The sequence below is a fragment of the Phascolarctos cinereus genome, unplaced genomic scaffold, assembly GCF_003287225.1.
Source record: "Phascolarctos cinereus isolate Bilbo 61053 unplaced genomic scaffold, phaCin_HiC Scaffold_726;HRSCAF=1367, whole genome shotgun sequence".
NCBI lineage: Eukaryota > Metazoa > Chordata > Mammalia > Diprotodontia > Phascolarctidae > Phascolarctos > Phascolarctos cinereus.
Window position 1 is genome coordinate 412,481,167 of NW_027556098.1, and position 23,099 is coordinate 412,504,265.

The window sequence follows — 23,099 nt, forward strand, 5'->3', positions numbered from 1 at the left end:
AGGCAGCTTTCAGCCCAGGAAACTTTCATCTCCCAGACAGCGTGGGGTCTGACAGCCGAGGAGAACACTGAAGATCTTCCACAGTCCAGGCACGGCCAAGCACAGCCACGCGGACCAGACGAGGTCGAGGTCTTGGGCTGCCACTATGGAGAAGGTGTTAGCACACACCTGGCGGGGGCAGTAGCAGAGGGGTGGGGGACCCTGCTGGCTGTGGGTGCTTGCAGGAGAGCAGAGCCCCGGGTTTCAGTTCCAGGGAAGAGAGGACAGCTGGAAGACCCCAGCGAGCAAGATCATTTTCAGGACAGCATGATTCAGGGCTCTAGCTGAGGCTCAGGAGTGCAGAGGTGCTTCTCAACAGTAAGAAGGCCCTGAGGCTTGGGGCATTACTCCCCATACCTGGGGACTAGAACTTGATCACACTAATAGCCGCTAAAAAACAAAATAAAACACCACCACCACCCAAAAAAAAAAAAAGAGCAAGCAAAGGAGAAAGAACCAACCATAGATAGCTATTATGGGGATAGAGAATATCTGGGTTCATATTCAGAAAAGGAAGACAATGGAGCTAGAAAAGCCACTTCTTTTACAATGAGGAACGTCAAATGGTCCCAAGCACAAAAAAATTTCTTGGAAGAACATAGAAAGGACTTTAAAAATAAAATGAGAGATTGAGGAAAATTTGATAAAAAAATGAAACTATTGGACAAGAAGCTCCCAGAGGGCAGGGACTGCGTCGTTTTTATATTTGTATCCTGAGTGCTTAGAACAGAGTCTAATATACAGGCACTGAGACACTTTGTCTTATTCATTCAAAATACACCGAAAAAAACCAAGGGGCTGAGGAAGGCATATTGTGCAGTTGGCTCTGGGACTGCCCATACACAGAGCCCTGATATGAGACAGCTGATGGAGCAGAGGGTGCTGAGAACTAGGAGGGTGTGGGCTGGGTTACGTTTGGGAAACTGTGCATCCAATGATCCCAAGGTGCTCCCTGGACAGAAATGCCCATTTTGTTTGGTGTTTTAAATTCAGAATTTTAAAGAATGTCTAAAAAAAGATTAAAGTGTTAATTATGGAGCAAAGGAAGGTGATCTTCTTGTATCTCATTTCTCCTTGGGGACCAAACTTGTTCTTATAATTAATTTCACAGCCACTGATCTTTTCCATTTCCATTGCTGTAGTGCTGTGGGGGCTGTTTTCCTCCATTTGCTTACTTCACTGTGCTTCAGCTCCATTAAGTCCTTGGATGCTTCTCTGAACTCATCACCTTCGTCTCCTACACACAGCACAGTAATATTCCATTATTCACATACCACAATTTGTTTAACTATTCCCCACTGATGGGCATCTACTTTGTTTCCAAGTCTTTGCTACCACAAAAAAAGGGCTGCTATAAACATTTTGGTGTATATGTATCTTCTGTGCATTAATAAAAAATGTTTCAATGACCCTCTTTTTTTGGCGGGGGGGGGAGGATGGCTAACTCTATCCCTGTCCTCTTTCTCCATCTCACCCACCTCCACCAGAGAGAAAAAAAAACAATTTTTTTTGCAATAAGTATGCAGTCGAGCAAAACAGATTCCCACACACCATGTCCAAGTCATGCCTCATTCTGCGTCTTGAGTGTGCTGCCTCAGGCACAAACTTCCTCCCATCTTCCCCCGTTCTGTACTCACCAAGACCCAGGTGCTGATGCTGCTTCAACTCCCCAGCCTTCACACACTTCCCACCCCCTGCTCACAGGGGAAGCCAGAATCTCTTGGCTCCCCATCGCCACCTCCAGACTCTCCCTGTGTCTTCACTCAGTGATCTTACCTTATTTGAGGTTCAGTCTCCAAGTCTACCAGCCAATCCTGATCTCAATGGCTATCCTAATCTGCCAGGACATAGACCCAACTCTTCAACTTTTCCCCACTAACACCCTGCACCCCTGGCTTAGATGCAGGGTCCCTCTACCTACTTACCAACACACCCATGTCTCCTCAATGCATCAGGAACCGCTGCTGCTGTTTCTCACTCACTTCTAAACCCACTGCAACTGGACTTTTGACATCACTGTTCAGCTGAGACTATGCATTGTCAAAGCTAGCGGCCTCTCCTCAGTCCTGACCTTTCTTGACCTCTTTGCAGCATCAGACAATGTGGATTATCTCCTTCTGGATACCCTCTCCTCTCTGTCCTCCAGTTAGACTGCTCTTTCTCAGTTTCTTTGGCTGTTCTTTGCATATGCCGTCCTCACTAACCAGAAGTGTCCCCCCTGCCAAGAATCTGTAACGGGCCCTCTTCTTTTTTTATATTATTTTGTTTGCTGATCTCAGCTTCCCTGGGACAATCATCTCTATGCAGATGACCCCCCACAACTCAGCCCTGGTTTCTCCTAGGCTCCAGTCCTCAATCATCCAATGCCTTTTGGACTTCTTGAACCACACGTCCCTTGGGCATCTGTCAAAAACAGAACTCCTTATTTCTCCCCAAACAGTCCCCCTCTTCCAAATTTCCTCATTTTACTTTAAAAATTTTTAAGCAGTAAAAATTGACTTCTCTCCCTCCCCACTATCCCCATCTCTTGAGAAAGAAAAATAAAACCTCTCTTTCAAACATACATAGCCAAGCAAAACAAACTGCCCCACTAGCCATATATTTTTCTTAAAGTATCAATCTGCACTGACTCTACCACCTACCTGTCTCAGGAAGTGGGTGTAATTTTTATCTGGAATCCTCAGGAATTGTGGTTGGTAACTGTGTCAGCCAGAGAGCCTAAGTCTTTCAAAACTGTTTGTCTTTTTTAGCAATTCACCAAATGATGGGCACCGCCCTCACTTTCAAATCTTTGCCAACACACAAGAGCTAACGTAAGCATTTTTGTACATATGGATCCTTTTGCCTTTGGTTTTTTTTTTTCCAACCCTCTGGCAGTAAGGTGGTGCAGTTGGGCCCTGGGCCTGAAGTCAGGAAGGCCTGACCTTGGCCAAGTCACTTCACCTCTGCCTGCCTTAGTTTCCTCATCTGCAAAATGGGGATAACAGTACCTGCCTGCCGGGGCTGTTGAGGATCAAAGGACATCATATTTATAAAGGGCTCTTGCAAGACTCAACGTGCTCTCATGTGAGTTGTTATCATGGGTACGGGCCAAGCAGCGCTAACACTGGTGGTACACAACCGCATGACTCTGGGGCACAGCGCCCAACCGCTTTCCCAGCCAGGCCAGCTCACGGCTCCTGCAGTGGACCTGTCTCCCACAACTGCTCTAGCATTTGTTATTTTCCAGCATCCCCAGTTTGGCCCATTTGGCCAATCTGACGAGGGTGAGGTAGAACCTCAAAGCTGCTCTAACTGGCGCTTCTACAATTATTTGTGATTTGAGAGCAGCTTTTTAAAATGTGGCTGTTGGTGGCTCCCATTCTTCCTCTGGAAATGGACTGTTCACACTCTTGGGCCATTTCTCAATTGAGGGTCCCCTGTCTAAGCCACGTCTCCGTTTGGAGCTCATCTCGATGGGGCACGGCACGAGATGGTGGTCCGTCCCTAGTTTCTGCTGGACCACATGCCAGTTTTCCCAGTTCTTACCTCAGTAGCTGGGATCTCTGGGTTTCCCACACACCAGGCCTGTTCAACTTGCTTGCTTCCGCATACTGTATAGCTAAGCTGCTGCACTGATCAGCCTCTCCATTTCTTAACCAGGTCACTACTGCTCAGTAGCTTAGTGTGAGATCTGGTCCAATGCTGAGCACAGTGATTTCTACATGGTAAGTGCCAAATATGTTTGACTGACTGATTGATTAGTACTCCTAGGCCCCCATCCTTCCCACTTTTTAAAAATTATTTCCCTTCATATTCTTGGCTTTTTAATCCTCTACATGATTTTGTTATTTTTTTTTCCTAGCTCTATGAAGTAATCCTTTGATGGTTCGACTGCAATGGTTACTAGTTTAGGTAATATCGTCATGTCTATCAGATTGGCCCAGCCTACCCATAAGCACTTAGCATTTCTCCAATTATTAAGATCAGTCTTTATTTGGGCAAAGAGTGTTTTGTAGTTGTATTCATATGCTCCTCTGTGTGTCATGGCGAGAAGACTCCCAAATATTTAATACTTTTGGTTGTTATTTTAAATGGAATTTATCCTTCTATATCTTCCTGCTGGGTTTTGTTAGCAACATAAAGAAATGCTGATGATTTATGTAGGTTTATTTTATGTGCCCTGCAACTCTGTCGGTGTTAATGTCTCAATTATTTTTCAGATCGTTTCCTTAAGTAAACCCACCAGAGCAACTACTTTGTTTCCTCTTGGTCTGTGATTATTCCCTCACCTTCTTTTTCTCGCCTCCCTGCTGTCAGTAGTGTTTCAAAACACTATACTGAATGGTGATGATGGACAATCTTGCTTTACTCCTGATCTTAGGGGAAAAGCCCCTATCTCATCCTCATTACAGAAAAGGCTGGCTCTTGGTTTTACTCAGATACTATTCATCTTTACTGAAGATCCATTTACTCATATGCCTTTTAGTGTTTTTAACTGGAATGAGGGTTGTATCTTGTGAGAAGCCTTTTCTGTATCTACTGATAAAATGTGACTTTTGTTGTTCTTGGTATCGAATGATTATGTTTTTAGTTTTCCTAACGATGAATCCACCCTGTATTCCTGGTCTTGGTATATAATAATACTTACGATACAAAGAGCTATAGGCTCTTTGCTAATATTTAAACACTTTTGCATTGATGATTCATACGGACACTGGTCTATAGTTCTCCTTCTGTTTTAACTCCCCTGGTTCAGGCATCAAGACCAGATTTGTTTTCTAGAAGTAGCCTAGGAATATCCCTATTAGGATCATTTCAGTTTATGTAGTACTGGCATGACTTGTTCTTGAATCATTTAGTAGAACGTGCTTGTAAATTCACCAGGTCCCTGGGCTTTTTTTTTCCCATCAGAAGCTTATTTATGGCTTGTTCCATTTCTTTTTCTGAGACTGAGTTCAGTCTATTTCTTATTCTGTTATCTGGGCAATTTTACATTTTTGTGAATGTTCATCCATTTAATTTTTATTTTGTTTTATTGATATATAATATATCCTAAGTTCAAATAACTTCTTTTATTCCTTCACTGGCTGTAAATTCACCTTTTTCACTTTTGATACCTGTAATCTGATTTTCTCAAAAGAAAATTAGTCAAAGGTTTATTTCATTATAATTTCCCAGCCAAACTTCCTTATTGCTGTTGAGGGTACCACCACCCTCCCCTTCACGCAGGCTGGAAATGTCGCTGTCATCCTTGAAATCTCCTGTTCACCCACCCCACAGAGCCAATCTGTTGGTAGCTTTTGTCCCTTCCACCTTCAAACCCCTCTGTGATATGGCTGTTCTCTCCTAGCCTGCTCCCACCCTACTGCGGCCCTCCCTCTGCACTGCATCCCTGGCCTCCTACAACAGCCGGCCAGCTGGCCTCGTTGTCCCAAGTCTCTGCATAGTCCGACCTGCTTTCCACACAGCCGCCCAAGTAATCTTGCTGGAGCAGCGATCTGCCGCCTCCTGCCTCAACAAACTCCTGGGGCTCGTCCTGACCTTATGGGTACTCCCCCCCCCATCTTCTGATCCAACAACACCCGCCTCCGGGTTGTTCTTCACCAAGACTCCCCATCTCCTGCCCTCCTCCCTGATGCCGCCTTTGAGTTCTCTCCTCTTTCCTTAAGGCTCTGCTCCATCCCGCTCCCCTGGCCCCCAGCTGCTGATGCTCTCTCCTGAGATGCCTTTCCCTCTAGTCTCTGCGTTTCTCATATGCATCTGGGGACTCACACATTGTCTTCCCTGTTAGAATAGGAGCTCCATGAAGGCAAGGTCTCTTTTTGTCTTCGCATTCCTGGTGCTCAGGTTAGATCAGTCAACAGCGGACCCTGGTGATCTTATCATCATCAAGAAGAGTCATTACCTACAAGTCATTCTCCAATTGCTAAACGGTCAAAGGATATGAGCAGGCAGTTTTCAGATGAAGAAATTAAAGCCATCTATAGCCATATGAAAACATGCTCTAAATCACTATTGATTAGAGAAATGCAAATCAAAACAACTCTGAGGTACCACATCACACCTATCAGATTGGCCAACATGACAAAACAGGAAAATGATGAACGTTGGAGAAGGTGTGGGAAAACTGGAACACTAATGCATTGTTGGTGGAGTTGCGAACTGATCCATTCTGGTCTGCAAAACCGTGCATACCCTTTGACCCAGAAATACCACCGCTAGGTCTACATCCCAAAGACATAAAAAAAGGACCTATCTGTACAAAAATATTTATAGCAGCTCTTTTTGTGGTGGCAAGAACTAGAAACTGAGGGGATGCCCACGAATTAGGGAAAGGCTGAACAAATTGTGGCATATGATTGTCATGGAATACTATTGTGCTGTAAGAAATGATGAGCAGGCAGACTTCAGAAAAACCTGGAAAGACTTGTATGGTCGATGCTGAGTGAAGTGAGCAGAACCAGGAGAACATGCTACAGTAACAGCTACACTGTGAGATGATCAACTGTGATAGACGTAACTCTTCTCAACAATACAAGGATCTAAGACAATTCCAAGGGACTCACATCCAGAGAAAGAACTATGGAGTCTGAATGCAGATTGAAGCAGACTATTTTCTTTTTTTTTGTCGTTTGTTTCTTGTGATTCTTCCCTTTTGTTCTGATTCTTCTTTGACAACACAACTAATGTTGAAATGTGTTTAATATGACTGTACATGTACAGCCTATATCAGACTGCATGCCACCTTGGGGAGGGGAGGGAGGGAGGGAGAAAAAAATTTGGAACTCAATCTTATAAAAGTGAATGTTGAAAAAACAATTTAGACAGTTAAAAGAAAAGAGTCATTACCCTCTTATCAGGAGCTGTATCTTTTGCAAATAAGTGCTTGATAAATGCCACCCCCAGCCTCCAACCATTTACTCATGCAACAAGTGCTTGCTTGTTGACTGGCTAAATGACCTGAGACAACCCATTCCATTTGCAGCCAGCTCCCAGCACTGCAGACTCTCCAGGCGACAGCCCTTCCAATACACAGCTCAGCAGCCCCTCTGGGGTCCCTGCTGACAGCTCTCCAGCTCAGCCCGGGCCCTCTGGAACCCTGGCGGCCACGCTGAGAGCAAAGGACAGCGTGGACTTGGGCTCCGCCTGGCTGCCACTGCTACCCACTGCACCCCCTCCAGGTCTTCCTGAGAACGAGTGATGACTATCTACTTGGGCCTCTCCCGTCCTATATTTGTCTACCCAAGTGCAGGACTTATGACCTCACAAGATTGAGCCCAGTCCTCAAGAGCCTGTCAGAGTCACTTTGGATCCTGGCTCTGTCAGCCAGCATGTCAGCTATCCCTCCCAGTCTGGAGTCATCTCCAAATGGGGCACATGCGTCATCTGGGCCTTTAGCCAAACCCACTGACAAGAATGCTAAAAAGCACAAGGCCTGGAGCAGATCCCTGGGGCCCTCCGCTGCAGACCTAATGTCCTATCAACAACTCCTCTCCAAGAAAGTCCAAACTTTTAGGAATTCCTGTCTTTCCACACTAGATTCATATGAGGTACTCGAGCAAAAGCTTTGCTAGAAATCTATCTAAGCTATATTCTAGCTTGCTGGCCTGTTAGAAAAGGAAAATGAAGTCAGCCTCACGCGACTGGCTCAGGAAGAGGCCACATCGGCTCTCTGTACTTCCTGCTTCCTGTTCTAGAAGTGCGCCAACCTGAATGACCTAGTCTAGAGTTTTCCCAGTAATGGAAGTCAAGCTCACTGGCCTGGAGTCTGCAGGTGCTCTCTTCCCTTTCTTGAAAACCGGCCCATCTGCCCATCTGCCCCTCTGCCAGCTCATGGTGCCTCTTCACTTTCCCTGATCTTGCAAATGCCGACAACTGTGGCTCCTCCATGCCATGAGCCAGTCTTTTCAGTCTGCAGGGACACAGTCCATCAGGGCCGGGGCACTGGAATTCACCACGGGCAGCCAGATGCCTGCTCTCTCCCCGTTTGTCATTTTTGGGCTATCCTTTTCAGCTGTACAGGTCACTCCTTTTTTGGAACAAAAAGAACCAGCCCTAGAACAGGGCAGCTTGGCTTTCTCTCTGCCATCATCACCCCCCATCAAAAGTCCAACCCCTTCTTTCATAGCCCCTCCCCACTTCTTTTTCCTTTTTGGTGAGGCAATTGGGGTTAAGTGACTTGCCCAGAGTCACACAGCTAGTATGTGTTATGTGTCTGAGGCTGGATTTAACTCAGATCCTCCTGACTCCAGGGCCGGTGCTCTATCCACTGTGCCACCTGACTGCCCCCGATGCCCCCTTTTCTCCCAAAGGTTGGGTGGGGGCTCCAAGTAGACATCAGTATATTTCCAATGAGTCCTTGCTTAGAATGACATACATAATTTTCTGAAGGGAGCAACGGCCCCAGATCTGACAGACCCTGAGCTCCCCGGTGCCAGCTGCTAATCGTCCCCTGTCCCCGCTATCTCCTTTGTGTTGACTTCGCATTGACTTACATACAAGGTAACACGCAAGGCAGGGACTAATTTTTATGTATCATTGCCCCCTGAGTGCCTAGCCCAGGGCCTAGAAAATCAATGCTTGTTGACTGATCAGGAAATGAACTATTCCAGCAGCAAGAGTGAAAGCTCCAGATATTTCTCTAGGTCGGGCAGATCCCCTATGGAGAGCTGATGTAAAGGGAGCGCAGGGGCCAGAAGCAGTACCAGGTGATGCCCGTGACCAGAGTGCTCTAGGCAGGAGGCACCTCCTTGCCCTGGCTAGTCAAGGATGATGTCCACAAATGGTCAGAGACCATCAAACCTAGGACAAACAGATCCTCTAGTCAAACCTTCTTGTTCCACAGAAGACAGACCTACCGGGCACTGCTATCGTACTTGAAAACTCAGCCCTTCATATGGGTTATTTCATTTGATCCCCACAAATTTATTGGAGGGCTGCTTGTATTCTGGATTTGACAAATGAGGAAAGTGAGGCCCTATCCCACCAGAGAGGTATAAGGGCCTCACCTAAGGCCCCACAAGTAGGAGATGACAGGTCTGGTACTCACATATAGGCCCTGGGCCTTCAGGTCCAGTGACAGGACAGGACACCTTCCTGGAGATCTACAGTTGGGGGCTGTTAATATTTGTGAAGTCATGCTAACAAGAGCTGTCATTTACACAGCCCCTAAAGCTTTTATAGGATCATTCATTTAAAGAACCTTCACCCATAGGAAACTCAGACCCACAGTGTAAAGTGACTGGCCCAGGCACCTGCAGGGTTAAATGGCAGAGCTGGGACTCAAATTCAGGGCTCTGGCCTCTACTGAGCTACCCACAAAGCACTTTACCTACAACAAATCGCTTTACAGACAAGGCCAGTGAGGTCCAGAAGCCAAATGACTTGATCAAAGTCACAAGGTGAACAGGTAGAGCTGGAATCTGGCTGAAGCCTACTGAAAACAAGGCTTCTTCTGCAGGGTACGCCCCCTCCCCCACCTCCATCACACCTGCCAGGCAAGGGGGCAGAGAAAGCAGACCCGGCCAAGAGCTGGGTTCCTCAGGGAACCTGGTCTCAAATCCCTGGAGGGGCGAGGGGGACAGGAAGGGGGTGAGTGTAGGAGAACGAGACCCAAGAAGAACGGAGTACTGTCTTCTGGAGCCAAAGCAGACCGGGCCTGTCTAATCTTTCTTCCAAAGGGAAGGGATCCTGGCAATCAACCACTCTGGCCCTCTCATGTGACAGGAAGGGAAACTGAAACCCAAAGAGAAGGACCCAACCGCCCAAGGTCACCTAGGTAGGAAGCAGTAGAGCTGGGATGTGACCCCTGGCTTCTGACACCAAAATCCAGCATCCTGTCAACTACCTGAGAATCAGAGCCGGTTCTCATTCAAGGCCACCCATCCATTTGCTCCTGGAGAGGTGACAAGCCCTGGGAGAGCCCAATGGTGAAGCTTGTGTGAAGACAGGCTGGCCAGGTCCCAGCACTGAGTGGGGTCAGGAGGGCTACATGTGCTTCCAGATCTACAGCTCAGACAAGGCACAGGGAGCCCAGAGTGATTCCTGCACTGCCAGCCTCACAGGACCACCTACCCTAATTCCAAGGGCCAGGAGAATTTGGAGTGTGGCTCTTATTTTAATCAGGTAAGAAAACCTAACTGGAGAGGGAAAGATTTCCCCAAGATCTCAGATATTTCGCTGTGGTGCTGGGACTCAACCCTAGGTCTCTGATCCCAAGCCAGGGCTTTGAACATTACCTCAGCCCAACTTCCCACATGACAGCCAGGAGACCTAGACTCCATACTAGCTGGCTCCAGGTCCGGGTCCTCAGTTGCCCCATCTGTAAAACAAGGAGGTTTTCCCTAGCCCTGGTTTCTACGTGCTCTGAAATACTAAGGCCCACATCTCTTCTAGCTCAAGTCAGTCATGACTGACTCTGGCCAACTCACCCAGAAACCCACACAGCCGAGGAAGCCAACTCCAGAGTCAATTTAAGGAGGGAGTTGGACAAACCAGCGACCAGAGAGTGTGCGTGGGATTATCGAAGTCCCCAGAAACAGCAGCCGGGAGCCCAGAAGGCCAGCTGGCACCTGGGAGTGGCTGTGCAGGATCAGCAGCAAGCTATCAGGAAACAGCTTGGCCTAGTCTGAGGAAACTGTTTACCTACAACAACGGGACCACCTGGAATCCTGAATTCCACAAGATTTACTACTATTTAAGGCCTCCTAGAATAAAGAACACAGAATGCAAGGGTTGGAAGGACCTTTAGAAGACTGACTCGATCAGTCAGTAGACCAGCATTTATTATGCGCCTATTATATGCTAAGTGCTGGGGATAGGAAAAGAGGCAAGAGACAGTCCTGGCCCTACAGAAGCTTACAATCTAACAGGCCAAACAAGCGCAGACAGGATAACCAGCCCATAACTGACCAGAACTAAGCTGTGCTGGGGAAGGCTTCCAGGAGAAGATGCGATTTCAGACATGTAGGAAGACCTGAAAGGTGGGGTAACCCAGGAGAGCCGGGGCTTTGAACGCCAAACAGAGGAGCACGTGCTTTGTCCTGGAGGTGATGAGGAGCCACCAATCAAGCCTCAGACTCCCTGGGCCAGGTGTTCTCTCCCCACACAACAGCAACTCTCTTTCCCTGATGTGGGTTTGCTCCTCTACAGAGTGGAGGGGACACCCTCCTTGTTATCCACCATCCCTCCTGCCTCTCCAGGTTTCCTCTGCTCCATCCTCAGCCCACCTCTCCTTCTGACTTCTTCAGCTCTGCTTCCCCCCCCCTTCTCAATCTCTCTCCACCTCCTTTCTTATCTCCTCCCACACCAAGGTTGACGTCACTTCTTGGGTTTTGCTTTTTCCAATCCCTGCCATCCTCTTCCCTGTTCTCCACACCCACCATTCTCTCAGAGTGGCACAAACAGGTCTCAGAGGCAGGCCTTTCTCAGCCTTTAAGCACTCCTCTGTGTTCCTGGGGCAGCCTTGGAAGTCCTGTGATAGAAGCCCCCTGCCCGTCTCAGTGTGGCAGGGAGTCTCCCCTGTGGCACCACAGCTCTGCAAAGGAGGCAGGAACCACCAGAGAAGCACAGAAAGAATCAGGCACACTCAGTGGGGGAGGAGAGCAGCACCTTCCTGCAGGTCCTCAGAGAAGTCTGCCCTGTGTACCAAGCACAGGGCAATGGGAGGGAATGGGAGGCTGCATTTTAAATCTTAGCTGTGTGGAACCCTGGACAAGTCACTCCTCGTCGGGGGTCTCAGGCTCCCCATCTATGAATGGGGATGGGGAGGGGAGGCTGGGCACAGACCAGATGATTGCTAAGCTCCTTTTCAGCTCAGAACACAGACTCTCAGCATTCAAAGGCTGTAGAACACAACATGTGCGAGCTGGCACAAGCCACAGGCCGACGAGGGAGGTCATCCAAGCCCTCCTTTGTTTCCCAAGTAAGGGCCGTGAGGCCTGGAAAGGAATGACCTAAGACCATGATTCAGTTCCTATCAGAGCTGAAGCCAAACAGACTTCCCTCCAAACCTTTAGCATGGGCTCACCGATACTGTATTTCACGGCATAATTGTCGCACCCTGTTTCCTCCCCGCCCCCCCCCAATTGAGTTGTATCCTTTCATCACAGTTTTGTCATATGGTATAATTCTATTTGTCACTCCACTTAAAAGGTAAAAACAAAGCAGCAATCTGTTCAACATATAGATACGCATTTAAATTCTCATCACAAGCGCATCGTCAATCTATTTCTGAAAGCCGACTTTCCAGCCTTGCAGTACTGACGATGAAGAGCAAGGGAGCAGGGCAGGCAAGCTGCCCCAATTTTAACGTATGTGTATCTGTGAGTATTCCGTGCCTCGTCATCTTGCAAAGACAGTTTAGTAATAAATTACTTTTAAGGATTACTGGCACAATTTTAAGCTTCATATAATGGTCATGCCCCACCTTTCTTTCTTTCTTTTTTTTTGGGGGGGAGGGCAAAAAAAAAAAGTCACAAATCTCTAATGATTATGCACTGAGGCCACGAGGTAGTGCAGTGGTGAGCAATTCGGAGTGTGCAGGACCTGGAATCATTGAGACCCGAGTTCAAATTCAGCCTCAGTCACTTACTAGCTCTGTAAGCCTGAATCACTTCACTTCTGTTTGTCTCAGTTTTCTCAACTGCAAGACGGGGATAACAGCTCCCACCTCACAAAGTTGTTGGGAGGATCTCATGACACAGTATTTGTAAAGTGCTTAGCACAGGACCTGACACACAGCAAGCACTTAATAAATGCTTGTTTTCTTCCTTGCATTTAAGGCTCTCCCCAATCTGGTTTGAACCTCTATTTTCTATTGCATTTCCTAGTCACTGGCTATGCCTTGACTCTGCGCTCCAGCTCCCTCCTCCCTACACTCGAATGAGCTGCTCCCGAGGTTGATACTGACCCCTCTCATCTCCACCTCCCAGGGACTTTGCCTACTTTCCAAGACTTGCCTTGAGAACTTGCGTGTGTGTGAGAAAGAAGGGGCCTTCCCGCACCATTCATACAGTGGTTGGCACACTCTATCTCCCTTCTTCTTGCACTCTGCTCATCTGTGTACATTATTTTGTCTTTCTATCCCCAGGCAGGGCCTGGCCCCAAATCCCCAACAGGCTCTAACAAAATGCTGCCACGGCTGTCTCACCCGGGAGAGGCTCCAGTACTAGCACGGCCCCTGTGGGTCCTGGGGCAAGTCTCTTCCCCAGCTCTTGAAAATGAGGGCCATTGGACTGCAGGATCTTTGCCCTGCCCTTCAGCTTCAGTGGGGCTGCACCAGGCTCCCAGGGAAGCGGCCCTTCCAGGAGGCCTCCTCCAGGCCTGCCTGGCTGGCCACCATGGCCTACAGGCCCCTGCTCTCACCACCAACTGAATGAACACAGGCTCCAACAGCCTCTGCTTCTTGTCAGACAGGTGAACTGGGCCAAGGCCAGAAGCAGAGCCAGAGCCACGTGGCATCCGCTCCCAGCTCTGTAGCTCTGGGACCTGGGACACAGGACTCTGACTTCCTACTCTGCTAAATGTGGGTGCTGGGCTCATCTCAGGAGGCACTTCCAGCTGGAACACTGTCTTCTATATTCTCGAGGCACTCTCCCAGCTCCAATGATGGAAAATGTGGTCAAGTCTATGACAAAGGCTGGAGTGGGCTGGTCCAGGCACCAGTTCTTTCGCTCCCACCATGGAGACACAGATGCTCCAGAAAAGTGCCCCACAGGGCCTGAGAAGGTACAGGCAGCAGGCCAGTACCAGAAGGGCAGAACAGTTAGGTAGCCTGACGTCGCTCTGCTGGGGATTCCGAATCTTGGGCTCTTTGTGGACAGTTTTACCACCCTCCACCCAGGAGTTTGACCAGAGGCTCTGAGCCCACCCCTGCCCAGGCCTTTCAGGGACCCTCACCTACTGAGGACTGAGTTGAGCCTCCTTGCCCAGCATTTCCCCCATCTGTCTCCAGTTCACTGTTCCAGCCTTCTGTCACACGCCTCCCTCCCTCCTCCTCTGTGCTTCCTGGCTTCCTTCAGGTGCTAGCTAAAACCACCCGTTCTGTAGGAATCCTCTCCCAATCCCCCTCCATTCCCGAGCCTTGCTCCAGCTCATCCCATCTCCAGCTTGTTTAGCTGTGGCTGTTTGTATGCTGTCCCCATCACACTGGGAGCTCCTCCCCAGAGCTGAGCACAGTGCCTGACACACAGTAAGTGCTCACCAAACACTGCTCCCCAGAACCCTCTCAGTCCCAGTCTTCTTCTTTCCCTCTTGTCTCTGCTCTTTATTCCCGGCCCCTAAACAATCTCCCCACCTTTGTCTGTTGACATCCTGCCTTTCCTCCCGGGCCCAGCTCTGGTGATCCGCCCCCCCCCCCAAGCCATCTCAGCTCCATCACAGAATTAAAAATCAAAAGAATCCTTAGGTCAGCTGATCTAATCCTGTCGTTTTATTTCTTTTATTTAAAAAATTAAATTTTATTTTCAGTTTCCAATTCTCTCCTTCTAACCTCCCTTTTCCACCCACTGAGAAGGCAAGAGAAAACCCATTAAAAACATTTAGTCACACAAAATAAATTCTTACATCAGCCCAGTTAAAAAAAAAAGGCAGAGAAAAGACGGTAAGGCAAATACGTTTCAGTTTGCACTGTAAGCGGCTGTCCCACGTTTCAGCCCGCGTCCTCTGGAATTGTGGTGGGTCACCACGTGGGTAAGTCACTCAGTCTGGGGAAGCTGTCTTTACCAGACGGTCGTGACTCTGTGAATTGTCCTCCTGGTTCTGCTCCCTTCCCTCTGCATCATTTCCTACAAGCCTCCCCAGGTTTTTAAAAAATATCCCCCTTATCACATCTTACAGTACAAGAGCATTCCCTCCCACAGACGTAGCACAACTTGTTCAGCCACTGCCCAACTGATGGGCAGCCCCCACTCGACCTAAGTTTCTAATGTTTTGCCATGTGAAGAAACACTACAAACACTCTTGTACATATGGGTCCTTTTCCTATTGCTTTCATCTCTTTGGCGTAGGGACAGTAGCAATATCACTGGGTCAAAGGGCACGCACAGGTTAGTAGCTCTTGAGGCATAGAACCAAACTGCTTCCCAGAACGGCTGGGCCAGCTCACAGATGTGCCGACAATGAATTCATGTCATTTCCCTTTTGTCCACTCTGCCAATCCGAGGCATGCAAATTGTTATTTCAGAGTGGTTTTAATTTGTATTTTTCTAATCACAAATGATTTAAAGCCCTTCATTCCCACATGCCTATTAATAGCTTGGATTTCTATCCAAGAGGTAGTACAGTGAATAGAGCACTTGGCCTAGAGCCAGGAAGAGTTCAAATCCAGCCTTGGACACTTACTAGCTGTGTGACCCTGGGCAAGTCACTTAATCGAATCTGTTTCCTCAGTTTCCTCAACTGCAAAATGAGAATAACAAAATCACCTACCTCGCAGGGCTGTTGTGAGGATCAAGTGAGATGACACTTTAAAGTGTCTGGCACACAGCAGGCACTACATAAATTACTATTCCCTTCCTTTCCCCTCCCGTCTTCCTCCGAAACTGACCATATCCTTTGACCATTTATCAATGGAGGAATTTCTCTTATTCAAACAAATGTGAATCAGTTCTTTACACATCTTAGAAATGACACTTTCAACAGAAAAACCTGCTGCAAAGATCTCTACCCTCCCCCATCCCCGCTAGTGTTCTGCTTCTCTTCTAATTCGGTTGCACGGACTTTGTGCAAAAGCTTTTTGATTTTATGAAATCAAGATGGTCTGTTTTACCTCCTGTGAGCCTCTCTGTCTCTTGTTTGGTCATGAACTCTTGCCCTCCCCAGAGATAAGAGGTAATTTCTTCCACGCTCCACTGATCTGCTGATGACGTCACCCTTCTCCTCTAAATCACACACAGGGGCGTCACCGTGAATCGGCCCAGCCGTTCTGGAGAGAGGAGTGTGCCTCCTGGGGGATTATCCTAGGAGACCGTGGGAGATGCTGGTCTGCACCGAGTTTCTGTTTTCCCAGCAGTTTCTGTCAAGCAGCGAGCCCCTGTCTCTCTGGCTTTCTCAAACACTCCGTTACTGAGCTATTTACTTCTGCGTACTGTGTATCTAAACTGTTCAACCTCTCCGTGTCTTACCCTCTACCAAATTATTTTGATGATTACAGCTTTGTAGTAGTTTAGTATGGTGTGGGATCTGGTACTGCCAGGCCTCTCCCTTCCCACTTTTTCTTTTTTTTGACTAATTCCCTTGATATTTTTGACCTTCTGTTCCTCTGGAAGAATTCTATTATTTTTTCCTACTTCTAGAAAGTAATCTTTTACTTTATGAAGTAAAATAACTTTATAGTTTCATACATTACTACATGGTTTAAATATATAACTATAGTCTTTATATATGTATATGTATATATTATATAGTGTGGTATGGCACTGAACAGATACAATTAATTTAGGTAGCATTGTCATTTTGGGGCAGCTAGGTGGTACAGTGACTAGAGTGCCAGGCCCAGAGTCAGGAAGACTCATCTTCCTGAGTTCAGACCTAGCCTCAGACGCTTACTAATTGTGTGACCCTGGGAAAGTCACTTCACCCTGTTTGCTTCAGTTTCCTGATCTGTAAATAAGCTGGAGAAGGAAATGGCAAACCACTCCAGGATCTCTGCCAAGAAAACCTCCATGGGGTCAGGAAGGGTTGGACCCGACTGAAACAACTGCACAACAGTTGTCATCTTTATGATATTGGCTTGGCCTACTCAGGAGCAATTAGTATTTGTCCAACTGTTTAGATCTATCTTTATTTAGGTAAGGAGTGTTTTGTGGTTGTGTTCATATAATTCCTGTGTATGTCTTGACAGGTACATTCCCAAGTATTTCGTACTGTCTGTAGTTATTTTAAATGGAATTCCTCTTTCTATCTCCTCCTGCTGGATTTTATTAGCACTATAAAGAAATGCTGATGATTTGTGCAGACTTATTGTCTATCTTGCAATTTTGCTAAAGTAGTTAATTGTTCTAATTAGATTTTTTTCAGTTGACTCTTTAGGGCTCTCTAAGTAAACCCTTGTGTCATCTGCAAAAGGTGATACTTTTGTTTCTTCTTTATCTCTGCTAGTTCCTGAAATTTCCTTTTTTTTCTTTGTTTCACATCTATAGCTGGCATTTCTAGTACAACACTGAACAGTAATAGTGACAATGAGGAAGGGAAGAAAGGGAGAAGGGGCTGAGCACTGACACGGTGCCTCCTACATTCCAGGCACTTTACAAACATTATTTCACCTGATCGTCACAACAACCCTGAGAGGAGGTGCCGTTTATTATCCCCATTTTGCAGCTGAGTAACTGAAGTAAACAGGGTAAGTCATCTACCCAAAGTTTCTGTGGCTGGATCAGAAGTCAGGTCTTCTTGACTGCTGACTCAGGCTCTACCCCCTGGGCCACCTAGGAGCCACTGTGCTTTACCTTTACCTCTATCTTACTGGAAGGCCCTGTTACAGATAACTGTGGCTCTTGGTTTTAGATAAGTATTACATAGGATTTTAAGGAAAGTTCCATTTATTTCTATGCCTTCAAGTGTTTTTATATTTCTATTAAAAATTTTTTTTTTTAGGCAATTGGGATTAAGTGACTTCAGTGTCAGTGTTCGGTCTGCGGCCGGATTTGAACTCAGGTCCTCCTGACTTCAGGGCCGGTGTTCTATCCACTGTGCCACCCAGCTGCCCCATTCTTCTAGTGTTTTTAACAGAAATGGGTGTTGTATTTTGTCAAATGCTTTTTGTGTGTCTCCTGAGATAACTGTGATTTTTGTTGGTGTTATTGATGTGGTCAATTATGCCAATAGTGTTCCTAATATTGAACCAGCCCTGCATCCCTGGTATAAATCCAGTCTGGCCACAGTAAATGATCTTTGTGATACACTGCTGGAGTCTACTGGTTAATAGTTAAAACTTGTCCATCGATACTTATGAAGAGTGTTGGGCTGTAGTTTTCTTTCTCTGATTTGATTCCCTGGTTTAGTATCAAGACCATATTTTTGTTATAGGAGGAATTTGGTAGGACCTCTGCTTTTCTTACTGTTTCAAAGAGTTTATGTATTATTAGAATTAATTCTTTAAATGTGTGGTAAAATTTGCTTGTGAATCTTTCTGGACCTGGAGTATTTTCTTTGTGAGTTCATTTATGGTTTATCCAATTTCTTTTTTTAAGATAAGCCAAGTGCCCTAGAGGAAATGAAGCCCAGGCTCTCAAAGGCCATACAGCAGAATTCCAATCAAGGTCTTGTGATTCTCAACCTGGCATCCTTCCCAAGCCTTCCCCCACCCCCTTTTTGGTTCCATTACAGATTTCAGACATTCTAATTTACATTTCATTTATTCTAGGAGTCTTCACCCTAGCTCTACTATACTGCAATCCCCTTGAGGGCAGAGTCCAGACCAGATTTCAATCCCAATCTCCCCCAAGGCTGAGGCCTTTCCCAAAAGCTTGTTGAATGAATGTCCTACGTAGAAAAGGGGCCTCAGGTCTGCAAACCCAGCCTCAGGCCCTCAACCACTGGTAACACACACCCTATTAAACTTCTTGGTAGGCAAGGGGCCAGGGCCTTGCAACAAGGCTGGCCCAGGGAGGCTAAGAGAGGGAATCAGGTTACCATCAACCTTCACCTCAACACAACACCTGTTACATGGAGACACTGGTTCCCCTTGGCCTCCCAACCCTATCCATCTTGAGAGCCAGCTGCCAATTCTGACTCCACTGTTAAACTGCCACCAGAAATTGGTCAAGTCAGTTTCCCATTCTGAGCCTCAGTTTCCTATTCTGTAAAATAAAGGTGGTCTAGGGATCACTTGCAGCTTTTTCAGCCTACATTCTAAAGCTCTTCAGCTCCAATATTCCATCCATCCAAACAGACTCCTTTCAGCTCTAACCTTCTGTGATGCTAGGAGCACTCTGTCTTGGGGAACCAAACAGGAAAGTGTGACAGGCCCCCAAATGCCATCCACCAGGAGTGCAGACACTTCACCTTGAGGTCATCTACCTCAAAAGCTCTTGAATTTCACCTCATTTTATGAAGCAGGAAGCTACAGCCCAGAGAGGGGCAGGAACTAGCCCAAGGTCACTCCGGGTCAGGGACTCTCGTGGCCCAGGCCAGCGTCTCTGCTGCTATAAGCCACTGCATCTTCCCATGGAGGGCAGCCTATTTTTTCCCTCAGGCCTGAGAAAAGCACGTGTCGCTGAGGAGGCTGGAGGTTCCTGAAAGGGAACAGACTGTCAAACATGACTCATGTGTCTTCAGACCAAAAGGAGAAGGACATGAGCAGTCACATGAGGGGCTCAAAAACCCAGTACTCTAGGCACTGAGCCAGAGGAGCTGTCAGCATGCGAGGAAGGGAGTTTGAAAAAGCTGGATGGCTGACACCTGGTGCCAGAGAGGAAGATGCCTAAGATTCCATCCATCTCAGGCCACTGCTTCCCTTGTCCAAGGGTCACATCAATCAATCAACCAGCATTTATTAAGCTCCTACAGTGTGCCAGGCACAAGGGTATGAAGACAAAACATGAAATGATTCCTTATATTCTAATGGCTGAGACAGGGCACATTTATGAATCATAATACACCAATCACACACAGAGCAGTGAAATCCAAGGTGGTTTGGGAGGAAGGACACGGGGGGGGGGGGGGGGATTAGGAAAGGCCTCACACAGAAGAGGTGGGAATGAGGTACTGGGGGCGAGGGGCAGAGCAAGGGCCTGATGTGGGGAGGCGGCTCTGCGGCACAGCAGGAGAGGCCCAGGGTGCAGTCCAGCTCCAGGCTCCCTGCCTCCCCATAAGCTCCCTCGGAGTAAACCCTCTTTTCCTTCAGGAGCTTCCATCAGCCTCTAGCACAGTGGGTGGTGAAGCCCTGAGCTCAGACATTCTCTTTTCCAAGAGCACCGTTTGTTCTCAATTTGTGTATCCTATGACAAAGCATGAGCTGGTTTCGGTCTAAACCACGGCTTACAGCTGCCCAGCCCGCCGGCCAAAGGGGTAAACGACTTCTTCAACAGGCAAAATTCACCGCCCCCCCTTTATCCTGTCTGGGATGGGTCTCGGAGGCACTGGCAGGCCAAAGGAGGGGAGCAGGCGGCAATCCTCTCGTGCCCCAGCTCTGCATGGGATCATGTGCTCTGCATGATCACATGGCCCTCACCTCCTTCTGCTCACGCAGAACAAACCAGCAATGCCTTCCTCCCGGAGTTTGCTGAAGTCTGGCCTCCACCACCCTGCTTCTAACACCCTTAGGATCTACAGGCCAGTCAACATGCATTTATGAAACGCCAAGCACACGTCCTCAAGGAGAAATCTGGCCTCTCTGTAAAATATGGAGAGTGGATCAAGTCCCTGGAGACCCAGCCTCAGCCCGGGAAGGACGGCCACGGGATCTGTGGGGGCTCACTCCCCCTCTGGGCCTCATCGCCTCGGCCAGGAGAACCCACGTGGCCTCTCTTGAGGAAAATGGAATCCTGCCTAGAAAGCATTGCCAGTGACATGGAACATCCCGGCAGGAAGGGCCATGGCTGGGGAAGGCCGACCTCAAGGCCAACAGGGCTACGGAGAAAGGAAACTGCATTTCAGCTGCCTCCATCTCTTCCTCCCACCACCTTCTTGGACTTCAGGGACCCCGTTAGCTCCTGAACACGACCCAGGTTTGCCAGACTTTGGGCGCTCTGACAACCGTGTCACCCTGGCCTTGATCACCGGGTCCCCTCCTCCCTCTCCAGGCTGCTCACACCTTACTCCACACCCCGTGACACCTCTACCCCATGCCTGGGATGTCTTGCGTACTGTCTCCCTCCCTCCCTCCCGTCGAAGGAAGCCTTTCCTCAACCCCTCTTCATTCCAGTGCCCTCCCCCTGCCTTTCTTCATATCCCTAGCACTTGGCACAGTACCTGGCAAGCAGAAGGCACTTAATAAATGCTTACCGGCTGACTGAATTCCCTCCCCACCTCTGTGTCTGGGTCCTAAGCATGCACTTGCAGGCCCACCTCAAATGACACATCTTCGGTTGCTGGAGCTGGAGGGCTCGTGTCTGCTGCGTGGCTCCCAGCCCCCTCCACTACTCTCTAGGGAGACCCCCTAGCTTTCTCGTGGGGCCCCACCCCCAAGGACCTACATTCTGCATCCCTCACCCAAGCTCTCATGAGCAGCACAGCTTTCCTTCTCCCCTGCCCAACTTTGAGACCACACTTTCCTCATTCCCTCCCATCCTGCTCCCCACCTCTCCATCTGGGGGCACCGGGAGGGAGCGGCCCATTCTACCCATGGCGTGACCCAAGGCCAGTCCCTGAAGCTCACCTGCAAAGGGAGGACCAGGCTGCACTGCTGACCTGCCATGCCCCCCCACTTCCAGAGGCCCTCATCCTCCCCTGGGCACCCGAGCCAGGCGCCTCCCTGTTGTTCCCCGCCCCCCACCTCAACACTCCCGTTTCTTCAAGGATCTCCTCCCTCCCAACAAGAACCAACCCCAGGTTCAGGCCTTTCTTCATAGGCTAACTGACCCCTGCCCTCCACCGTGCTGCCCCCCAGGACACAGCCTCTATTAGCAGACTCCAGAACCTGAAGAACCACCTTCTCCCCACCCCCAGGCCACAGCTCCACTTCCAAGGTGCCTTCCAGGACCAACCAACTTTTTCCATCAAAGCCCCCAAAGACCATCCCCCAAAACAAACTTCCTCCTCCTCCTCCAAGCTGCCCACCAAACCACTTTTATTCTCTCCACTGCCACCTCCTCTAAGATGTTCCCCACAAGAACCCACTTCTCTCAACTGGGGGGGGCGGGGGGCGGCTACTTCCTTTAGAATAACCCCCTCCACGGCAAAAACTCCTCTTCTTAGCCACCCCCCTTCCCCAGTAACCCATCCTCCAGGATGTCTGTCGGGGATACCCCAGGAGCCACCCTGCCAAGGACCCCTAAATTCTCTCTCCTGCAGGGTCTTCTCGGTACTAACTTCTTGACCAGCCCCTCCGCCTCCTCCAAGCTGCCCTACGGGACTGACCACATTCTGCTTTCCCCCTCCTTCGGGCTGCCCCCGGGACTGACCACACTGCCCATCCCCTTCTTCTCCAGGATGTTCTCTGGGACTGACCACACTGTCTGTCCCCTTTTCTTACTCCACGCTGCCCTCCGGGACTGACCACACTGTCTGTCCCCTCTTCCTCCTCCAGGCTGCCCTCCTGGACTGGCACTGTCCACCCCCTCCTCCTCCAGGCTGCCCTCCTGGACTGACCACATCGTCTGTTTTCCCTCTCCTCCAGGTTGCCCTCCGGGACTGACCACTGTCCGTCCCCTCCTCCTCCAGGACTGCCCCCCCACCTGTGCCCCCCCTACCCCAGGCTGCGCCCCCGGCCCCGGGTACCGTGTCTCCAGGGATCCTTGGGCTCCACGGCTCCGGACACTATGTCCTCGTCCGACGGGAAGGTGACGCGCTTGGCGGCGGCCTTGAGCCCGGCGGCTGCGGCGTCTCCAGCGCCGGCCGGGGCCTGCTCCGGGGCCGGCGCCTCCTCCGGGGCCGGGCCCAGCGCGGCGCCGACGGCCTCAGCGCCCGCGGGCACGCCCGCCATGGCCTGCACGGGCTCGGCTCGAGCTCAGCGGGGCCCCGGGCCCAGCCCCCGCCGGCCCATGGCCCCGGCCCCGGCGCGGCCCGCGTCCCGAGCCCCCGCCCCCGGCTGCTCCGAGCCCAACGGCGACCCCCACGCGGAGCCCGAGCGCTAGCGACCCCCACCGACACCGCCTCCCGCCGCCTCCCGCCGCCTTCGCCTCCGCCTCCTTCTCCGCCGCCGCCTCCTCGCTTGACGTTGACGTCGACGTCGTCGCCCGGGAGCCCAAGCGCGCGCCCCCGCCCCGGCGCGCACGCACGTTGGCGCCGGACCTGCGGAGCGCCTCCGAAGACGCACTTTCGTCACCGATGCCCCACTAAAGCGAAAACCACGGGTGCCTGAAGAGGGCCGCGGAGGCGGCGGAGGCAGGAAACAAAAAAGGGATTCAAAGAGAAAGGACTGCGGCACGGAATCTGGAGGGAAGAAGACGCGGCGACTGTGGCGAATGTGTCGGGGA

General features: G+C 49.5%; 1 protein-coding gene and 1 long non-coding RNA gene across 4 annotated transcripts in view; both read right to left on the minus strand.

Moving 5' to 3' along the window:
* The window catches only part of PPP1R37 (protein phosphatase 1 regulatory subunit 37), a 38,760-nt gene extending 16,139 nt beyond the window's left edge, over nucleotides 1-22,621 (minus strand). For all 3 annotated transcript variants that reach the window (XM_021004207.1, XM_021004206.1, XM_021004205.1), the window contains exon 1: nucleotides 22,402-22,621. In XM_021004207.1, coding sequence (XP_020859866.1) covers nucleotides 22,402-22,606 — 205 coding nt within the window. In that variant the 5' untranslated portion in view covers nucleotides 22,607-22,621. The remainder of the gene's footprint in view (nucleotides 1-22,401) is intronic.
* Nucleotides 713-20,282, minus strand: LOC110220245 (uncharacterized). Its single transcript, XR_002327815.2, has 3 exons — nucleotides 20,195-20,282; nucleotides 2,682-19,961; nucleotides 713-1,276 (listed from the first exon to the last, which is right to left on the minus strand). It is a non-coding gene; the product is annotated as an uncharacterized LOC110220245 (long non-coding RNA).
* Nucleotides 22,622-23,099: the final 478 nt, after the last annotated feature.